This window comes from Scyliorhinus canicula, chromosome 3 (genome assembly GCF_902713615.1).
Source record: "Scyliorhinus canicula chromosome 3, sScyCan1.1, whole genome shotgun sequence".
NCBI lineage: Eukaryota > Metazoa > Chordata > Chondrichthyes > Carcharhiniformes > Scyliorhinidae > Scyliorhinus > Scyliorhinus canicula.
The window spans coordinates 199985706-200001973 of NC_052148.1; the positions used below are offsets into that span (position 1 = coordinate 199985706).

At 47.3% G+C, this 16268-nt stretch overlaps 1 protein-coding gene across 4 annotated transcripts in view; it reads right to left on the reverse strand.

Moving 5' to 3' along the window:
- Nucleotides 1-1046: 1046 nt before the first annotated feature.
- The window catches only part of sh3d19 (SH3 domain containing 19), a 264388-nt gene continuing 249166 nt past the window's right edge, over nt 1047-16268 (reverse strand). For all 4 annotated transcript variants that reach the window (XM_038791981.1, XM_038791983.1, XM_038791979.1 and 1 more), the window contains 2 exons: nt 14339-14442; nt 1047-1865 (listed from right to left, as the gene is read on the reverse strand). In XM_038791981.1, coding sequence (XP_038647909.1) covers nt 1746-1865; nt 14339-14442 — 224 coding nt within the window. In that variant the 3' untranslated portion in view covers nt 1047-1745. The remainder of the gene's footprint in view (nt 1866-14338; nt 14443-16268) is intronic.

Genomic DNA, 16268 nt, shown 5'->3' on the forward strand with positions numbered 1-16268 from the left:
TCCAATGTGCAAGACGTGTGATCAATTAAGTAAACAATCTTGTGTGTATGTCAAATAAACTATCGTACTAAACAAACTAGTGTGATCATTTGCCCATTGTATACGGTTTAAACACACGTGGTTATAAAAGAGCAACACCCTTTAGCCACATGTGCACCTCCCAAATCTTATTTCTATTCCAATTTGCATGTGCTTTGGTTCATAATCCAGGAGTTACAACCTTGAGGTGCTTTATGTATCCGTATTGCCTGATGCCTTTGCCCCTCTACTCCGCTCAGGGCACATTTTCCAAGGAATATGTGCCTCTCCCCCCCCCCCCCCCCCCCCCCCCTTATTCTTCCTTCTAATATGTAAGGCCTCACACTTATCTATATTGAGGTTCATTTACCAATGACATGTCGGTTCATCAATGTATTAATGTCTTCCTGTATTTTGCCCCCGTCTTTTTCTGTATTTCTCACACCTCTCCACTTAATGTTACCTGCACATTTTTTGAAATTTCACTTCTGATTCAGAGTCTAAATCATATTAAATGGTTAACAGCAGTGGTTCCATTAACCACCTTTTACCTGTTTGTGCAACTAGCTGTAACCCAGATTTGTTTCTATTTCAGCCAGCATGTTATTCATTCTACTACTTGCTCCCTAACTCCACAAGTGCTCACCTTAATCATTTGTCTACTGTCAAAGAGCTTTGGAGAAGTACTTTCTTTGAAGTGAGTATTTCTAGTGTAATTCAATCCACAACTGCAATTGATCGGATTTCAAGCGCATTTGTGGTTTATTTCTGTCGCAGTTAGGTAATGGGTAATCGAGGGTCTTGACCAGCAGGTGTCAATATAACCTGCTAAAGTCAACTATCACTGTGCTGCCAGAATATTGTTCTTTTAGTTTTGCATTGAGCTAAAATACTGGATAGGATTAATATAATACGCAATAATGCCGCATTTTACATAAATTGATTTGCTAAGCTAAATCATGCAAGACAGTTTGAGCGCTGATAAGATTTAAATTGATTCTTCACAAACAAAAGAAGTTCTACATAAATTGAAATAAATACTTTTTATTGAAAAGTTTATCACAAAGCTACGATGCCTGGAAATATTACCAGTGAGGAATCCACAACAGAATAATTTGTCACTGCGAATGTCCAGTTACGGCTGAACAATAATATCACAGCAGTATTCTGAAGCTCTGGTCTGAAAAAGTTTATTTTTTAAAAACATGTTGCCTTCAAAAACCATGCATTCAAAAGAAAAGGTATGCTATGTAATTATGCATTATTTATTGAGATTACATTAAAGTGTTTTTACAATTTGTATGCAAGTTAAAAGATGACAGCGAGAATGGGAAAACCAGCCCTTCTGATGTCAGTACCAGCTCATGCAGGCATCAATGGATTTATTAAAATTGTAATTAGATTGCCTTGACTTTGTTCCTGATTCAATACTGGAATCTGTATTTTAACACTAACATATAAATGTCTTGCAGTAAAATTATAATCTGTAGTTCATCTTGTCATCAAAGTGTGACCACTAACCCACCTACTGCTCCCAGGTGACTGCAGTATGTCTCAGTTCACAGGTAATAGAAATCTGATTAATTAGTTCTCCAAAAGCAACTAAATCTGTTTCAGTCTGTCATGATCTGCATAGTCCACATATTTGATGTGCCTCGGGACATATTAATGATTGATGAAGTTCAATTCTGCTCCGTGCTCCACACTCTTCCTCGGTATAAGGAATTTCACAATGGATCTTGAAGAATCTGGACAAAGTTCCTGGGGAATATTCCCTCCTTCCCCTGCAGTTCTCCTTTCAGCCAATCAGCATCTATTGTTTCGAATATGGTTATCATATCTCCAACCTTGGGGAGAAAAAGTTGCATATTATTGTTAATATTTATGCCTTTAGGAATGCTGCTGCAAGTTAATTATGCCCAAGCTTGCATTGCAATAATGGCATGGTTAGCCGATCTTGAAAAACAAGTTATTTTTGGCAAAATTTCTATTTACTTAATTTTGCTTTGTAGACTGGAAATAATTTTTAAAAATTCATTCATGAGACACAGGCATTGGTGGCAGGGCTACTGTTTATTACTCACCTCTAATTCCCTTGATGAAAAATTCAACAAAAACTAGAATAAATATTTTTCTTGAAAAGTTTATCACAAAGCTTAATTACTCAGGTGGTGGTGAATCACCGCCCTGAACTGCTGCAGTGTAGAACCCATGGTGCGGTTAGGAAGGACATTCCAAGATGGTAACACAGAAACATAGAACTGTACATTTCCAAGTCAGAATGGGCTGTAACCTGAAGGAGAACTGGCAGGTGGTGATGTTCCCATGTGCTTGCGGCACTTGTTCTTTCAGGTGGTGGAGGTCAGAGTTGGTGGAAGCAGCCTTGGCAAGTTGTTGCACGGCATCTTGTTTATCCATAGTGCACCCATGAGGGATTTTAAAAAATTAAAACAAATAATTTTATTGAGGTATTTTACGCATATAGAAAAAGTGATATTGTACAGTACCAAAAAAAAGACACAAATTACAGATTAAACATAGTGCAAACCACGGCTCTGTTCACGCATGGACCTGCCTCAATATCCCCCTACTCTACCCTTGCCCCCCCCCCCCCCCCCCCCCCCCCCCCGGCTCGTACTCGGCTGCCACCTTCGGGCGAACCCTAGTAGCGAACCTCTCAAGGCGAACTTGACTTTCTCTAGGCCAAGAAAGCTCGCCATGTCCGATAGCCATACCTCAGCCCTCGGGGGCTTTGAGTCCCTCCATGTAACAGTATTCGTCGCCAGGCTACCAGGGAAGCAAAGGCCAGAACGTCTGCCTCCCTCTCTTCCTGGACTCCCGGGTCCTCCGAAACCCCAAAGATTGCCACCTCCGGCTCATTACCACCCCAGTTTCCAACACCCGGGACATGACATCTGCGGATCCCTGCCAATACTCCGAGTTTAGGGCACAACCAGAACATGTGTACATGGTTAGCCGGCCCTCTGGCGCATCTAGCACACTTGTCCTCCAGCCCGAAGAATCTGCTCATCCGAGCCACCGTCATGTGGACGACCTTAAACTGGATCAGGCTGAGCCTGGCACATGTTGCGGTCATGTTTACTCTGCTCAGGGCTTCTGCCCAAATACCGTCCTCCAGCCCCCCCCCCCCCCCCGGGCTCCTCCTCCCTCTTAAGCTTCAGGTCCTCGGTCTGCGTATCCTCAGCTCCCATTAGTTCCTTGTAGACGTCTGAGACTCTACCGTCTCCCACCTCTCCCCTAGAAACTACCCTGTCCTGCCTCCCCTTCGGCGGGACACGTGGGAAGGACGGCACCAGTCTGAGTACAAAATCCCTCACCTGCAAGTATCTAAAGTCGTTCCCTCTCGCCAGCCCAAACTTCTCCTCCAGCGCCCTCATGCTCGGAAAGCTCCCTTCCAGGAACTGATACCCCATCCTCACAATCCCCGCCCTCCTCCACAGTCGATACCCCCCCGTCCATGTTCCCCGGGGCAAATCGGTGGTTGCCGCAGATCGGGGATCAAACCGATGCTCTTACCTCCCCTACATGCCTCCTCCACTGGCCCCAGATCCAAAGAGCCGCCACCACTATCGGGCTGGTGGAGTACCGTGCCGGCGGAAGCGGCAGAGGCACCATGACCAGGACTGCCAAGCTAGTGCCCCTGCACGAAGCAGCCTCCATCCTCTCCCAAACCGACCCCGCACCCACCATCGGCAACGCCAGCCCCCCTTCTCCTCTGTTCCTTTCAAGCAGCATCCTCTTCACCCGCGGGGACTTCCCTGCCCATACAAATCCCAGGATAATTTTATTGAGCCTCTTAAAGAAGGACCGCGGGATAAAGATGGGGAGACACTGAAAAACAAACAAGAACCACAGGAGAATCGTCATCTTAACAGTCTGCCCCTCCCCGCCAATGACAGCGGGAGCACATGCCACCTCTGGACCTCCTCCCTCACTCGTTCCACCAGTCAGGACAGGTTGAGTTTATGCAACCTGCCCCAGTCCCGTGCCACCTGAATCCCCAAATATCGGAAACTCTCCCCCACTAGCCTGAACGGCAACCCCTTCAGCCAACATTCCTGCCCCCTCGCCTGAATTACAAACAACTCGCGAGCTTAGCCATGTTCAGTTTGTATCCGGAGAACCGGCCAAATTCCCTCAGGGTTGCCATAATACCGTCCATCCCCACCATTGGGTCCGATACATATAACAGCAGATCATCCGCGTATAACGTGACTCTATGTTCCACTCCCCCCCCCCCCCCCGCCCCCTTCCAGCCCCGAGAAGGTCTCAGTGCAATTGCCAGCGGCTCTATGGCCAGCGCAAACAGCAGAGGGGAGAGAGGGCAGCCCTGTCTTGTCCCACGGTGCAGTCTAAAGTAGTCCAATGTCGTCCTGTTCGTCCTTACACTCGCCTCCGGGGTCTAACCCAGTCGATGAAACCCGCCCCGAACCCGAACCGTCCCAGTACCTCCCACAGATAATCTCACTCGACCCGGTCAAAAGCCTTTTCAGCATCCATGGCTACCACCATCTCGACCTCCCTACTCTCTGGGGGCATCATAATCACATTGAGCAGCTTTCTTATGTTGGCCACCAGCTGCCTCCCCTTTACAAACCCGGTTTGGTCCTCCACAATTACATCCGGTACAGTCCTCAATTCTGGTCGCCAAAATCTTGGCCAGTAACTTGGCGTCTATGTTGATCAAGGAAATCGGCCTGTATGACCCACAGGCCTCCGGGTCCTTATCCCGTTTCAGAATGAGCGAGATGGTGGCCTGCGACATCGTCGGGGGTAAACTCCCTCTGTCTCTTGCCTCGTTAAAGACCCTGACCAGCACCGGCCCCACTATCCCGGCAAATCTTTTGTAAAACTCCACCGGATACCCGTCCGGCCCCGGGGCTTTACCCAACCTCATGACCTTCAGGTCCCCCAATACCTCTTGGATCCTGACCAGGGCCCCCAGTCCGTCCACCAACCCCCTCCCCACTCTTGGGAAGGTCAGTCCGTCCAGGAATCGCCTCATTCCCCCCGGGTGGTTCCGAAGTGTACAGCTTCCTACAAAAGTCCCTAAAGACCTGCTGGATCACCCACTAGATTACCTTCCCCATCCACTACCCTCCCTATTTCCCTAGCCGCTTCCCTCTTCCTCAGTTGCTGCGCAAATATTCTACTGGCCTTCTCCCCATGCTCATAAATCACACCTTTTACCTTTCTAAGCTGCCCTACAGCCTTGCCTTTGGTCAGCACCCCAAATTCAGCCTGCAGCCTCTGCCGTTTCCTGAGTAACTCTGTCCTCGGGAATTCAGCGTAACTCCTGTCCGCCGGTAGAATTTCCTTAATCAGTCGGTCCGTCTCTGCCCTATCTGTCCTGTCCCTGTACGCCCGGATTGAAATCAGCTCCCCTCTCACCACTGCCTTCAGTGCCTCCCAGAGCACCGCTGCCGAGACTTCTCCAGTATCGTTCACCTGCAGGTAATTCTGTATGCCTCTCACACATCGCCTCGTCCGCGAGTAATCCAACTTCCAGCCTCCACGATGGGCGCTGAAAGCTGTCCTTACAAAACAGCAGGTCTACCAGTGCGGAGCATGGTCCAATATGGCAATTGCCGAATATTCTGCCCCCACCATTCTGGCCAGCAGGTCCCTACTCACCACAAAGTAGTCAATTTGGGAATACACCTCGTGGACGTGGGAGTAATACGGGAACTCCCTCTCCGTCGGCCGGCTAAATCACCATGGGTCTGCTCCCCCCATTTGCTCCATGGACCCTCTCAGTTCCTTTGCCATCGCTGGCAACCTGCCCGTTCTTGAGCATGACCGGTCCAGGCTCGGGTCCAGGACTGTATTAAAGTCCCCGCCCATGATCAACTTACGCGAGTCCAAGTCGGGGATCTTCCCTAGCATCCTCCTAATAAAATCCATATTGTCCCAATTAGGGGCAAACACACTGACCAGGACTACTCTCACCCCTTCGAGCTTACCCCTCACCATAACGAACCTGCCACCCCCATTCACGACTGTGCCCTCCGCCTCAAATTGTCCCCTTTTATTAATCAGGATCGCAACCCCCCTCGTCTTAGAATCAAGACCGAATGAAAGACCTGACTGACCCAGCCCTTCCTTCACTAACCTGGTCTGCCACTTTCAGGTGTGTCTCCTGCAACAAGACTATGTCCGCCTTCAGAACCCGCAGCTGCGCAAACACACGTGCCCTCTTCACTGGCCCGTTTAACCCTCTAACATTCCAGGGGACCAGCCTGGTTGGGGGGGCACTTCACCACCCCCCCCCCCCCGCTTTGCCGATCAGCCATCCCCTTTCCTTGGCCAGCCCCCCAGCCATGTGTCACGCTTTCTCTGGCCCGCCTCCTGGCCGGCTCCACCCATGGCCTCCTCACTGTTACCACGCCCAGTTTCCATCCCCGTCAGCAGAACCCCCCCCCCCCCCCCCCCCCCCCCCCCCCGCTGCAACACAATCCTATCACCTAACCCCTGCTCTAATCTAACTACATGGACACCCCCCACCTCGGCTCCCGTTGACTAGCTGCACTCAGCTAGCCTGAGGCTCCCAGCCTCAGCACCAGCCCGTCTCCCACCCATTGTTCCCAGTCACCCCTCCCCCCGACACCACTTCCCCAGATCAGCCCTACTTAAGCAAACACTCTATACAAGTCATAAACAACCCCCACAATAGCACAATTCAAGTTAGACAAGAAAAAAAGAGATAAGAAATAACAGCCACTCTTCAGTCCTTCCGATACAGACACAGAAAAAGATTGCACCAAGTTCCCCTGAAGCATCCATTTTAACGCAACCCTTTTAACTGTTTTCTTTATTAATTCCCCCCCAGCCAAACTCCAATTAAGCAAAGAGCCCAAACAGGAAACATTCAGGTAAACCACGCAAAAACAAGAAAAAAAAGATACATCCCAAAACGGGAGATTCACCAGATATACTTAAAAGCTCTAACATGAGTCCAAACGTCCTCAGCTCAGGGCCAGCCCTTGCTTCTTAACGAAGTCCATCGCCTCTTCGGGTTCCTCGAAATAGTGGTGCTGACCCTTATACATAACCCACAGTCGGGCCGGAAAAAGCAGCCCGAATTTCACCTTGTTTTTATACAGTATCTCCTTCACCTGCCTGTAGCCTCCCCTCCTCCTGGCCACCTCCGCGCTCAAATCTTGGTACACACGCAGGGTGATATTGTCCCAAATACAGCTTTGTGTGCTCTTTGCCCATTGCAGCACCCGTTCCTTGTCCAGGTACCTGTGAAAGCGTACCACCATCGCTCGTGGGGGACCCCCTTGTTGCGGCTGCCTCACCTGCACTCTGTGTGCCCTGTCCACCACCGGCGGGCGCGGGAACACCTCGTTCCCCAGCAACTTCTGAAACATACCCTCCACAAATGCGGCAGTGTCTAGCCTCTCTGCCCCCTCTGGGAAGCCCACGATTCTCACGTTCTGCTGGCGAGATCTGTTGCCCAGGTCCTCCAGCATTTCCAGAAGCACTTTTTGCTGGTCGCTCAGCCTCCGAATCTCCACATCTGCCACCGTTTGAAAGTCAGCCTGCTCCTCCACTGACTTCTCCAACTGCTGGAGCTTCTCAGCCTGATCATCCAGCCTTTTTCCCATCCGATCAATCGACTTCTGAAGCGGCACCAAGTTGTCACGCTTCAAAGCCAAAAAGCCCTCCTGCATAGTCTTCAGCAGCTGCTCCATTGTGGGCTGGGCTGTCGGCTCCTTGCTCTGAACAGCAGCCATGCTGGTCTCTCTCACAGCCTCCACTGTGCCCTTACTCAACCACTTCTTCTGCTGTCTATGGTCCCTCCGGCTTCTTAGGTCCATACAATTCTGTATGGGTCCTGTGCCCGAGTACTATTGCTTTCCAGTTCCACGCTCAAAAGCACAGAAAGGTCAGGGGAAAAGGTCCAAAAGTCCGACCGAAACGGGAGCCACCAAATGTGCGACCTACTCCCTCACAGCCGCCACTGGAAGTCCACCCATGAGGGATTAAATAGAAGGTGGTGGATGGCGTGCCAAGTACGTGTGCTGCTTTGTCCTGTATTATGTTGAGTTTCTCAGGGTGTTGCTGCAGCTGCACTGATCCAGGCAATTGCAGAGTATTCCATCGAGGGCTTGTTTCTTGAAGATGGCAGACAGACATTGGGGAGTCAGGAGGGAGTTACTTGCTGCAGAATTCCCAGCCTCTGTCCTGCTCTTGCTTAAGTTTCTGGTCAATGATGACCTCAGTATGATGATTAGAGCTTCAGTTATGGCAGTGCCATTGAATGCCAATGGTCGATGATTAAATTATCTCCTGTCATTGAATGTCATTGCCTGGCCCTTGTGTGGCATGAATGTAACTTGCTAATTATCATCCCAAGCCTGAATTCTATTCAGATTTTGCTGCATGTAGGGATGGACTGCTTCATTACCTGAGGAATTGTGAATGGAACTGAACACTGGAACAATCAGACAACTTCCCCACTTCTGACCTTATGTTAGATGGAAGGTCATTGATGGAAGCAGCTGGGCCTAGGTCACTACCCAAAGAACTCCTGCAATGTCCTGGGGCAGACACAATCAAACTCCACCAATCAGAACTATCTCCCTTTGTGCTTGCTATGACTTTAGCCAGTTTATGCCCCGATTCCCATTAACATCAATTTTACTAAGGCCCCACACTGCCTCTCTTGGTCAAATGCTGCCTTGATGTCAAGAGCAGTCACATACCTCACCTCTGGAATTCAGCTCTTTTCTCCATGTTTGGGCTTACACTGTAATGAGTCCAAAGATGTGCAGGTTAGGTGGATATGCCATGATCATTGCATAAGGTTGCAAGGAGAGGGTGGGGAAGGGGGCCTGGGTAGAGTGCTCTTTCAGAGGGTTAGTGCAGACCCATTGGGCCGAATGGCCTCCTTCTGCACTGTAGAGATTCGAAGAAGGTCTGGAGTTGAGTGTTCCTGGCAGAACCCAAACTGAGCATCAATGAGCAGGTTATTGGTGAATAAATATCACCTGATAGCATTGCCACAGTTGTAGCTGCACTGGAATAGATTTGACCATAGGTGTAGCTAGTTCTGGAGCACAAGTCTTCAGAATTACAGCCTGGATGGGATGTGGTCGCCACAAAGACTGTGAGACAGTCAGTCCTACCAATATTCTCACGGATAAATGTATCTGCAACAGGTAAATTAGAGAAGATGCGGTTTAGTAAGTTTTACCCTTGCACTGGTTCTCTCAGGAGCTGCTGAATGCCCAGTATGGTATTTCAGCCAGCTCAGTCAGTAGTGGTACAACCAAACCATTCTTGGTAATGAATATTAAAATCTTCCTGCCGGAGTACATTCTGTGATCTTGCTACCCTGAGTGCCTCTTCGCGGTGATGTTCAACATGGAGGAGTATTGAATCATCAGTTGCAGTGGTTTCCTTGTCCATGCTTGGCTTCATGGCATAAGACTTCATAGGGTCTGAAGTCAATATTGGGGATTCTTGGGCTCATTCCTTCCCTACTGTATACTGCCTTGCCACCACCTCTGGTGGGTCAGGATACATCTAAGAATAGTAATGGATGAGTATTGAACATTGGTTGCAAGGTATGATTTGGTGAGTATGACTACATCAGGCTGACTCTTGACTAGTTGGTGGGACAGATCCATAGTGATGAGGACTTTGCAGATCATTGACTGGACTAGATGTGCCTTTGTTGCATCCGGTGCCTAGATCAATGCTAAGTGGCCTGTCGTATTAGACTTTTCTGTAGCGGTTTGATACAACTGAGTGGCTTGCTGGGCCCTTTCAGAGGTCAGTTAAAATTCAATCACATTGCTGTGGGTCTGAAGTTCAGGGCTAAGGATAGTGGGCTCGATTCTCTGGAAAGAGCTTGAAGTGTGGTCCCAAACCCCCAGCCAATTCCCCCCCCCCCCCCCCCAGCCGATTCCCCCCCCACACTCACAATTGAGGGTCCCCCACCCACACCCCACCGAACACTGGGGTGGCAAGCCCAGCGTCCCCGGGCTCTTTGCCTGTGAGCAAAGATGGTTACTCGCCTCATTGGCTCCCCACAGAAGCCCTTCTGCCAGATTCACGTTTTTCAAAAGGACCACTAATCGGCGACAGTGTGGCCACTAGCTGGGGAGGCCTTTGGATATGGGGTGGCTCCCGTTACTGTATGGAAAAAGGGTTTAATGATGAAAGTTGGTTTCTCGCCATGCCACATCGAGACCCCGATTTCGCCCATGTGAATGGGCAGGTCGCATCGCAAACCGTTTGACGCCAGGCGCGGTTCTCACTTTTGGCCTCTCCCACTATTGCGAGAGCGCAATGGGTCTGGAAAATTACACAAAAAATGTTTCCTTCCCTAAAGGACATTAATAAACCAAATGAGTTTTTATGACAATCAGGTAGTTTCATGATCAATAATAAGACTAGATTTTTATTCCAGGTGAATTCATTGAATTAAAATTCCCCTAGTTGCTGTGCTGGGATTGAATTTGTGCCTTCAGAGCGTTGGTCCAGGCCTCTGGGTTACTAATCCAGTAACACAATCACTATGCTACCGTTCCCTGCAGAAAGAATGCATGTCAGGAGAAACTTTTCAAATAGCATAAATTAAATAAATCAATAGCATAAATTAAAACGACAACAAATTTGTGAAATGTTCAATTTTATAAAAAGCAGAATTTAAGACAGGTATCAGTGAATAAGTTTCTATTCAAATACAATGTATAAAGAAAGTAACAGAGACAAAATCATTGGAATGATTAAAAACCTAAACCAGGTTCTACAAAATCATTAGGTCTTTTCTTGTTCCTGATTCTTCTGATGCACTCTATCGCTACTATATTTTACAGCATCAGAGCTCACACCTATTTATTTCTAAATGTCTCCTGCAATTTTATATAAGAAGTCAAGGATAAGTGCACCCCTGTTATTTTAACCCACGTAGAACATTTCACTTGTTGCAATTACTTTGAAATGTGTCAGGCAAGAAAGTAAAACTATTTATAACAAAGTAAAATATTTCAGATTTCCAGCATCTCCACAAAATATGTAGCAGCTCAGGCAGCAACTATGGAGAGAAATAGAGTTAACATTTTGGGTTGATGTTGACCCTTCATCAGAATGTATGAAGTTCTTGACGTTTTTGAGTTCTGGTGAAGCGTCATTACTGATCCGAAATTTTTACTGTTTCTCCCCACAGATGCTGCCCGAATCGCCAACAATTTCTGACCCTGTAAAACAATCTTCACAACAGGGTTCAGATTTACTTCCTAATCATTTGTGTCCTTTGATCCTATTAGCCTAAACTATTTTGGAATTGATTGTTGGATTGATATAGTTTATAATTCCTCAGGCATTTACTATTTTACTTCATTTTTCTTCTTTTGCTTATAGGCTAAGTTTGACTCATTCTTGTTGCATTTCCATGCACCCTTTTTAATGATTGAACACATTACTTCAGTTATGATCTGATCATAACGTTGGCAGTTGTTTCCTTGGTGGACAGATGTAAAGTGATTCATTTAGTCCCTCAACCATACCATATACTTCCATGCAAAATCCACTTTTCAATCTTTAAAGGCAGTCCATTATTATGTTACAATGTGGCCTGTAAATCTTTGGCTCCAATTTACCTGTACCTGATCCATTCTCACTCTACTGAATATAGCCCTGTCCCAGTTAATTAGTTTTACTCTCCTTGTCCTTTTTCATAGATAACCTAATCCTTATGACACAATGATCAAAGTCCCCCAAATGTGTCCTACTGACACTGGATCTATTTAACCGATCTCATTCCCTAGAACCAGAATTCAGTAATGTTTCCTTCTTTGTTGGGTCAGAAACAATGATCTGTAAGTTCCACAGGAACACATCCCTCTGTCTTGATACACTGATACATTTGGAATTTTCTGGTTGTTTATGCCAATAGGATCTTCCGGTTCCACCAATGCCGCAGCCCTGCTGCGTGTTTCCTGGTGGTTCGGTTAGGGGAACATTCAATGGAAAACCCCATTAACAATGCTAGGTCCAGAAGATCCCACCACCAGCTATTGGCGGGGTGCCGCCGCTGCCGGGTTGAGTAGAAAATCCTGCCCAATAGATTTTGCACTTCTCTGTAATTTCCTTGCGCCATGCTTATCCATCAATCACCACATTCCATCACCATGGCCATTTATTGTCACATCTGCAATATTGCTCATTTCCACTTCTCCATCCTTGCCATTGATAGTCTTAACCATGCGGGGGCAGCACGGTAGCATGGTGGTTAGCATAAATGCTTCACAGCTCCAGGGTCCCAGGTTCGATTCCCGGCTGGGTCACTGTCTGTGCGGAGTCTGCACGTCCTCCCCGTGTGTGCGTGGGTTTCCTCCGGGTGCTCCGGTTTCCTCCCACAGTCCAAAGATGTGCGGGTTAGGTGGATTGGCCATGCTAAATTGCCCGTAGTGTCCTAAAAGGTAAGGTTAAGGGGGGGGGGGGTTGTTGGGTTATGGGTATAGGGTGGATACGTGGGTTTCAGTAGGGTGATCATTGCTCGGCACAACATCGAGGGCCGAATGGCCTGTTCTGTGCTGTACTGTTCTATGTTCTATGTTCTTGTTGGCCTCCAATTTTCCACACCTTCCCCAACACTCCATACATTCCAACTTGCCAAACCTCAGCAGACGGTATCCTGTCCTATATTGAGTTGTGTATGTCTACTACTCATGTCTTCACTGACCTCCATGAACTTCCTGATCCCAATGCATTGAATTTCGTTTTGCCATCTTTACATCCCTCAATGAGTATGTCCCACGCTATCTCCTTAACCTCTTACAATCATTTTTTTTTTAAATTTTAGAGTACCCAATTATTTTTTCCAATTAAGGGGCAATTTAGCGTGGCCAATCCACCTATCCTGCACATCTTTGGGTTGTGGGGGTGAAACCCACGCAGACACGGGGAGAACGTGCAAACTCCACATGGACAATGACCCAGGGCCGGGAATCGAACCCGGGTCCTCAGCGCCGTAGGCAGCAATGACCTCTTCCAATCATAATCCTCTTCCACACCCAGTTTGTTGGTACATCGCCCTTTCATGCCAACCTACTGTTATGTTTCTTTGTGTGTGTTTCTGCCCCTGCTGAGTGAGGGCTTGACAACAGGAGTTCACAATAGGCCCAAGGAAGAAGCATTGAGAAACAGCCCAAGTCACTTCCTCAGCAGGGGCTGGTTTAGCACACTGGGCTAAATAGCTGGCTTTTAAAGCAGACAAAGGTAGGCCAGCAGCACAGGTTCAATTCCCGTACCAGCCTCCCCAAACAGGCGACTAGGGGCTTTTCACAGTAACTTCATTTGAAGCCTACTTGTGACAATAAGCGATTTTCATTTCATTTCATTTCTCAAGGACCTTAGTTGAAGTGACTTTAATTCTTTGAGAATGTTTTTTGCTGTGTATAAAGCTGAATTGGAAGGGTAATTGAACCCAAAGCAAAATACTGAAAATGTTGGAAATCTCAAATAGAAATAGAAAATGATGTAAATATTCAGCATGGAGAAAGAAATAGAGATAACGCCAATGACACACAAAAAATGTTGGAAATCTGAAATGAAAACAGAAAATGCTGGAAAAGTCGATTACCTTTTGTCAGAGCTTCCCAAGGCAATAATTACACACTTGCATGGGATTGGAACATTGCCAGTCCTAATATGCGGGAGTCCTAACAAGTTAGGAGCCAGTGATCTGAATGACCAGCCTTAAGTGCACTCAACCATTCATAGAACATAAACAGTAATCTATTGGTTAGCAAGTCAAACGCTTTTTCTGAAGTGACAGGTCACATCCCCGACAAAGCAGAACGCCAGGCCAGCATTCACGGACAGGACTGAGTTATTACATACTGTGGAGATGGAAAAATGTATTAGAAAACAAACAAACAGAATCATCTAATCTTGTGTTGCAGCCTGGATTGTACCAGAGGTCCAAATATTATCCCATTGACTAAGGCGAATTACGCTGTTAGGGTATGTGCAGCAGTGTGGTAAACACAATCAAAAAAGCACATAACCAGAGCAATTCTACCTCTCTCAACACTAGAAGAACAACTTTTGCAAATAATTTTCATTCCATCATAGTATATGTCATAATAAAATCTCCTTTTTGTTGTGTGTGTGGAGAATGCCATGATTCTTTATTGGGACTGACCGTGCTCAACTACCTGATCCATCAGAAACCTATGATCAATCAAAAAGATCACTGGAAACATTAAGGTTTTTTTGATTGGCTTAAGAAAGGTTTCTACAATAAAGGATTGAATAGATATGATGCCACATTACATACCTTAAAATTAAGCTCATTTTTATTCTCCCCAACAAAGTCATATAGTGCTTTGGCTTTTCGTCTTTTATTCCCCGAAACTTGCTGATTTGCTGGGCTTGCTTCTCCTGAAAAAAATGGTTTTATGAATATAAATATTGAAGCTTGTTCAGAAATATCCTCCACAACTTCACGCCATTGTGAATATTATCGACAATATACAACTTTATTTTCCTGTTTTTAAAAACGTATTTTATTCCAAACTTATTCAAACAGTTACAAAACATAAACAGTCCAATAACATGCTCCCCATCTGATGATTTAACATTTTGTACGTGTTTTTCCCCATTTTAACCCCTCTGCCCCACCACTGTGATGAACAGCTCCTCGAACATGGCTACAAACAGTCCCCACCTTGCCTCGAAGCCCTCCACTGAACCCCGCAGTTCATACTTGATTTTTTTCCAAACGGAGAAAGTCATATAAGTCTCCTAGCCAGGCTGCCATTCCAATAATATCCTTCACCAGGCACAGAGAGGCGAAGGCCACAATACCGGCTTTGCTCCTTTCCATCAGCTCCAGCTTCTCCAATATCGCCACCATAGGGTCCAGCCCGACCTCCTCCCCCACAATCTTTGTCAGTGCCCAAACACTCCCGCCCAGTATCTCTCCAACTTTACACAGCCCCAGAATGTGTGCGCGTGGCTGCTGGTCCCCACCCACACTTCTCACACTCATCCCACTCATCCTCGCCCGAGTCATATGCACAGTGTACCATCTTAAACTGTATCAGGCTCATCCTCGCACACAAGGAGGTCAAGTTTACCCTGCGTAGTGCCTCGCTCCACATTCTCCAATTTATCTCCCCTCCCACTTCTCCTTAATCTTCACCACCTGCTCACCCTTCTTGTTCTCCCAACCTTTCATATGTCTCCAAACCTGCTCTCCCCTTCCACATCCAGGAGCAGCAACTGCTCCAACGGGGCATACTTCAGCAGCTTGGGGAACCCTTTCCAGACACTCCGTGCAAAGTCCCTTACCTGTAAATATCTAAACTCACTTTCTCTCAGGAGTTCCACGCTCTCCTTCAGCTCCTCTATACTAGAAAACCTCTCTCCCAGGTACAAATCTCTCCTCCTTACCGGCCTCCCTTCTCCCCACTTCCTATACGTACCATCCGTTCCCTCCCACCCCGCCTCAAATCCATGCTTCTCACACAACGACGTTAACACTGAAATCCCCTCTGTCCTAAAGTGCCTCCTCAGCTGGTTCCAGACCTTTACTGTGGACTGTACAACTGGGCTCTCTGTACATCTGCTTGGCGTCAGCGGCAACGCCGCCGCCACTATAGCCCTCGGGCTGGACCCCCAACAGGATTCTTCTTCCACCATAACCCATTCTGCCCCCTCTCCCTCCCACCACCGCCTCACCTTCTCCACATTCGCCACGCAGTAAATAATGCAACATGTTTGGCAACGCCACTCCCCCCTTCTGCCTCTGTCTTTATAACAGGGTTCTCCTTACCCATGGCATCTTCCATGCCCACATGAACTCTGAAATAACCATATCCAACTTCTGGAAAAAGGCCTTTGGTACAAAAATCAGAAGCGTCTGGAATATAAAGAAGGAACCTTGCCAGGACATTCATCTTCACCACATTGACCCTCCCCGCCAGAGTCAGACGCAGCATATCCCACCTCTTAAAATCGTTATCTCCTTCACCAGCTTTGTCAAGTTCCATTCATGCAACATCATTCACTCTCCCGTTACCTGGATCCCCAGGTATCTGAACCGTCTCTTGCTACCTTCGGCCCGAACCCGAACTTTCCCAGGATCTCGAACAGGTACTGCCACTCCACCCAATCAAATGCCTTCTTTGCATCCACGAACCCCACTCTGCCTCAGATTTGGTACCTGTTCTCTCAACAGGTTCATAATCACGTTCAACGATTGC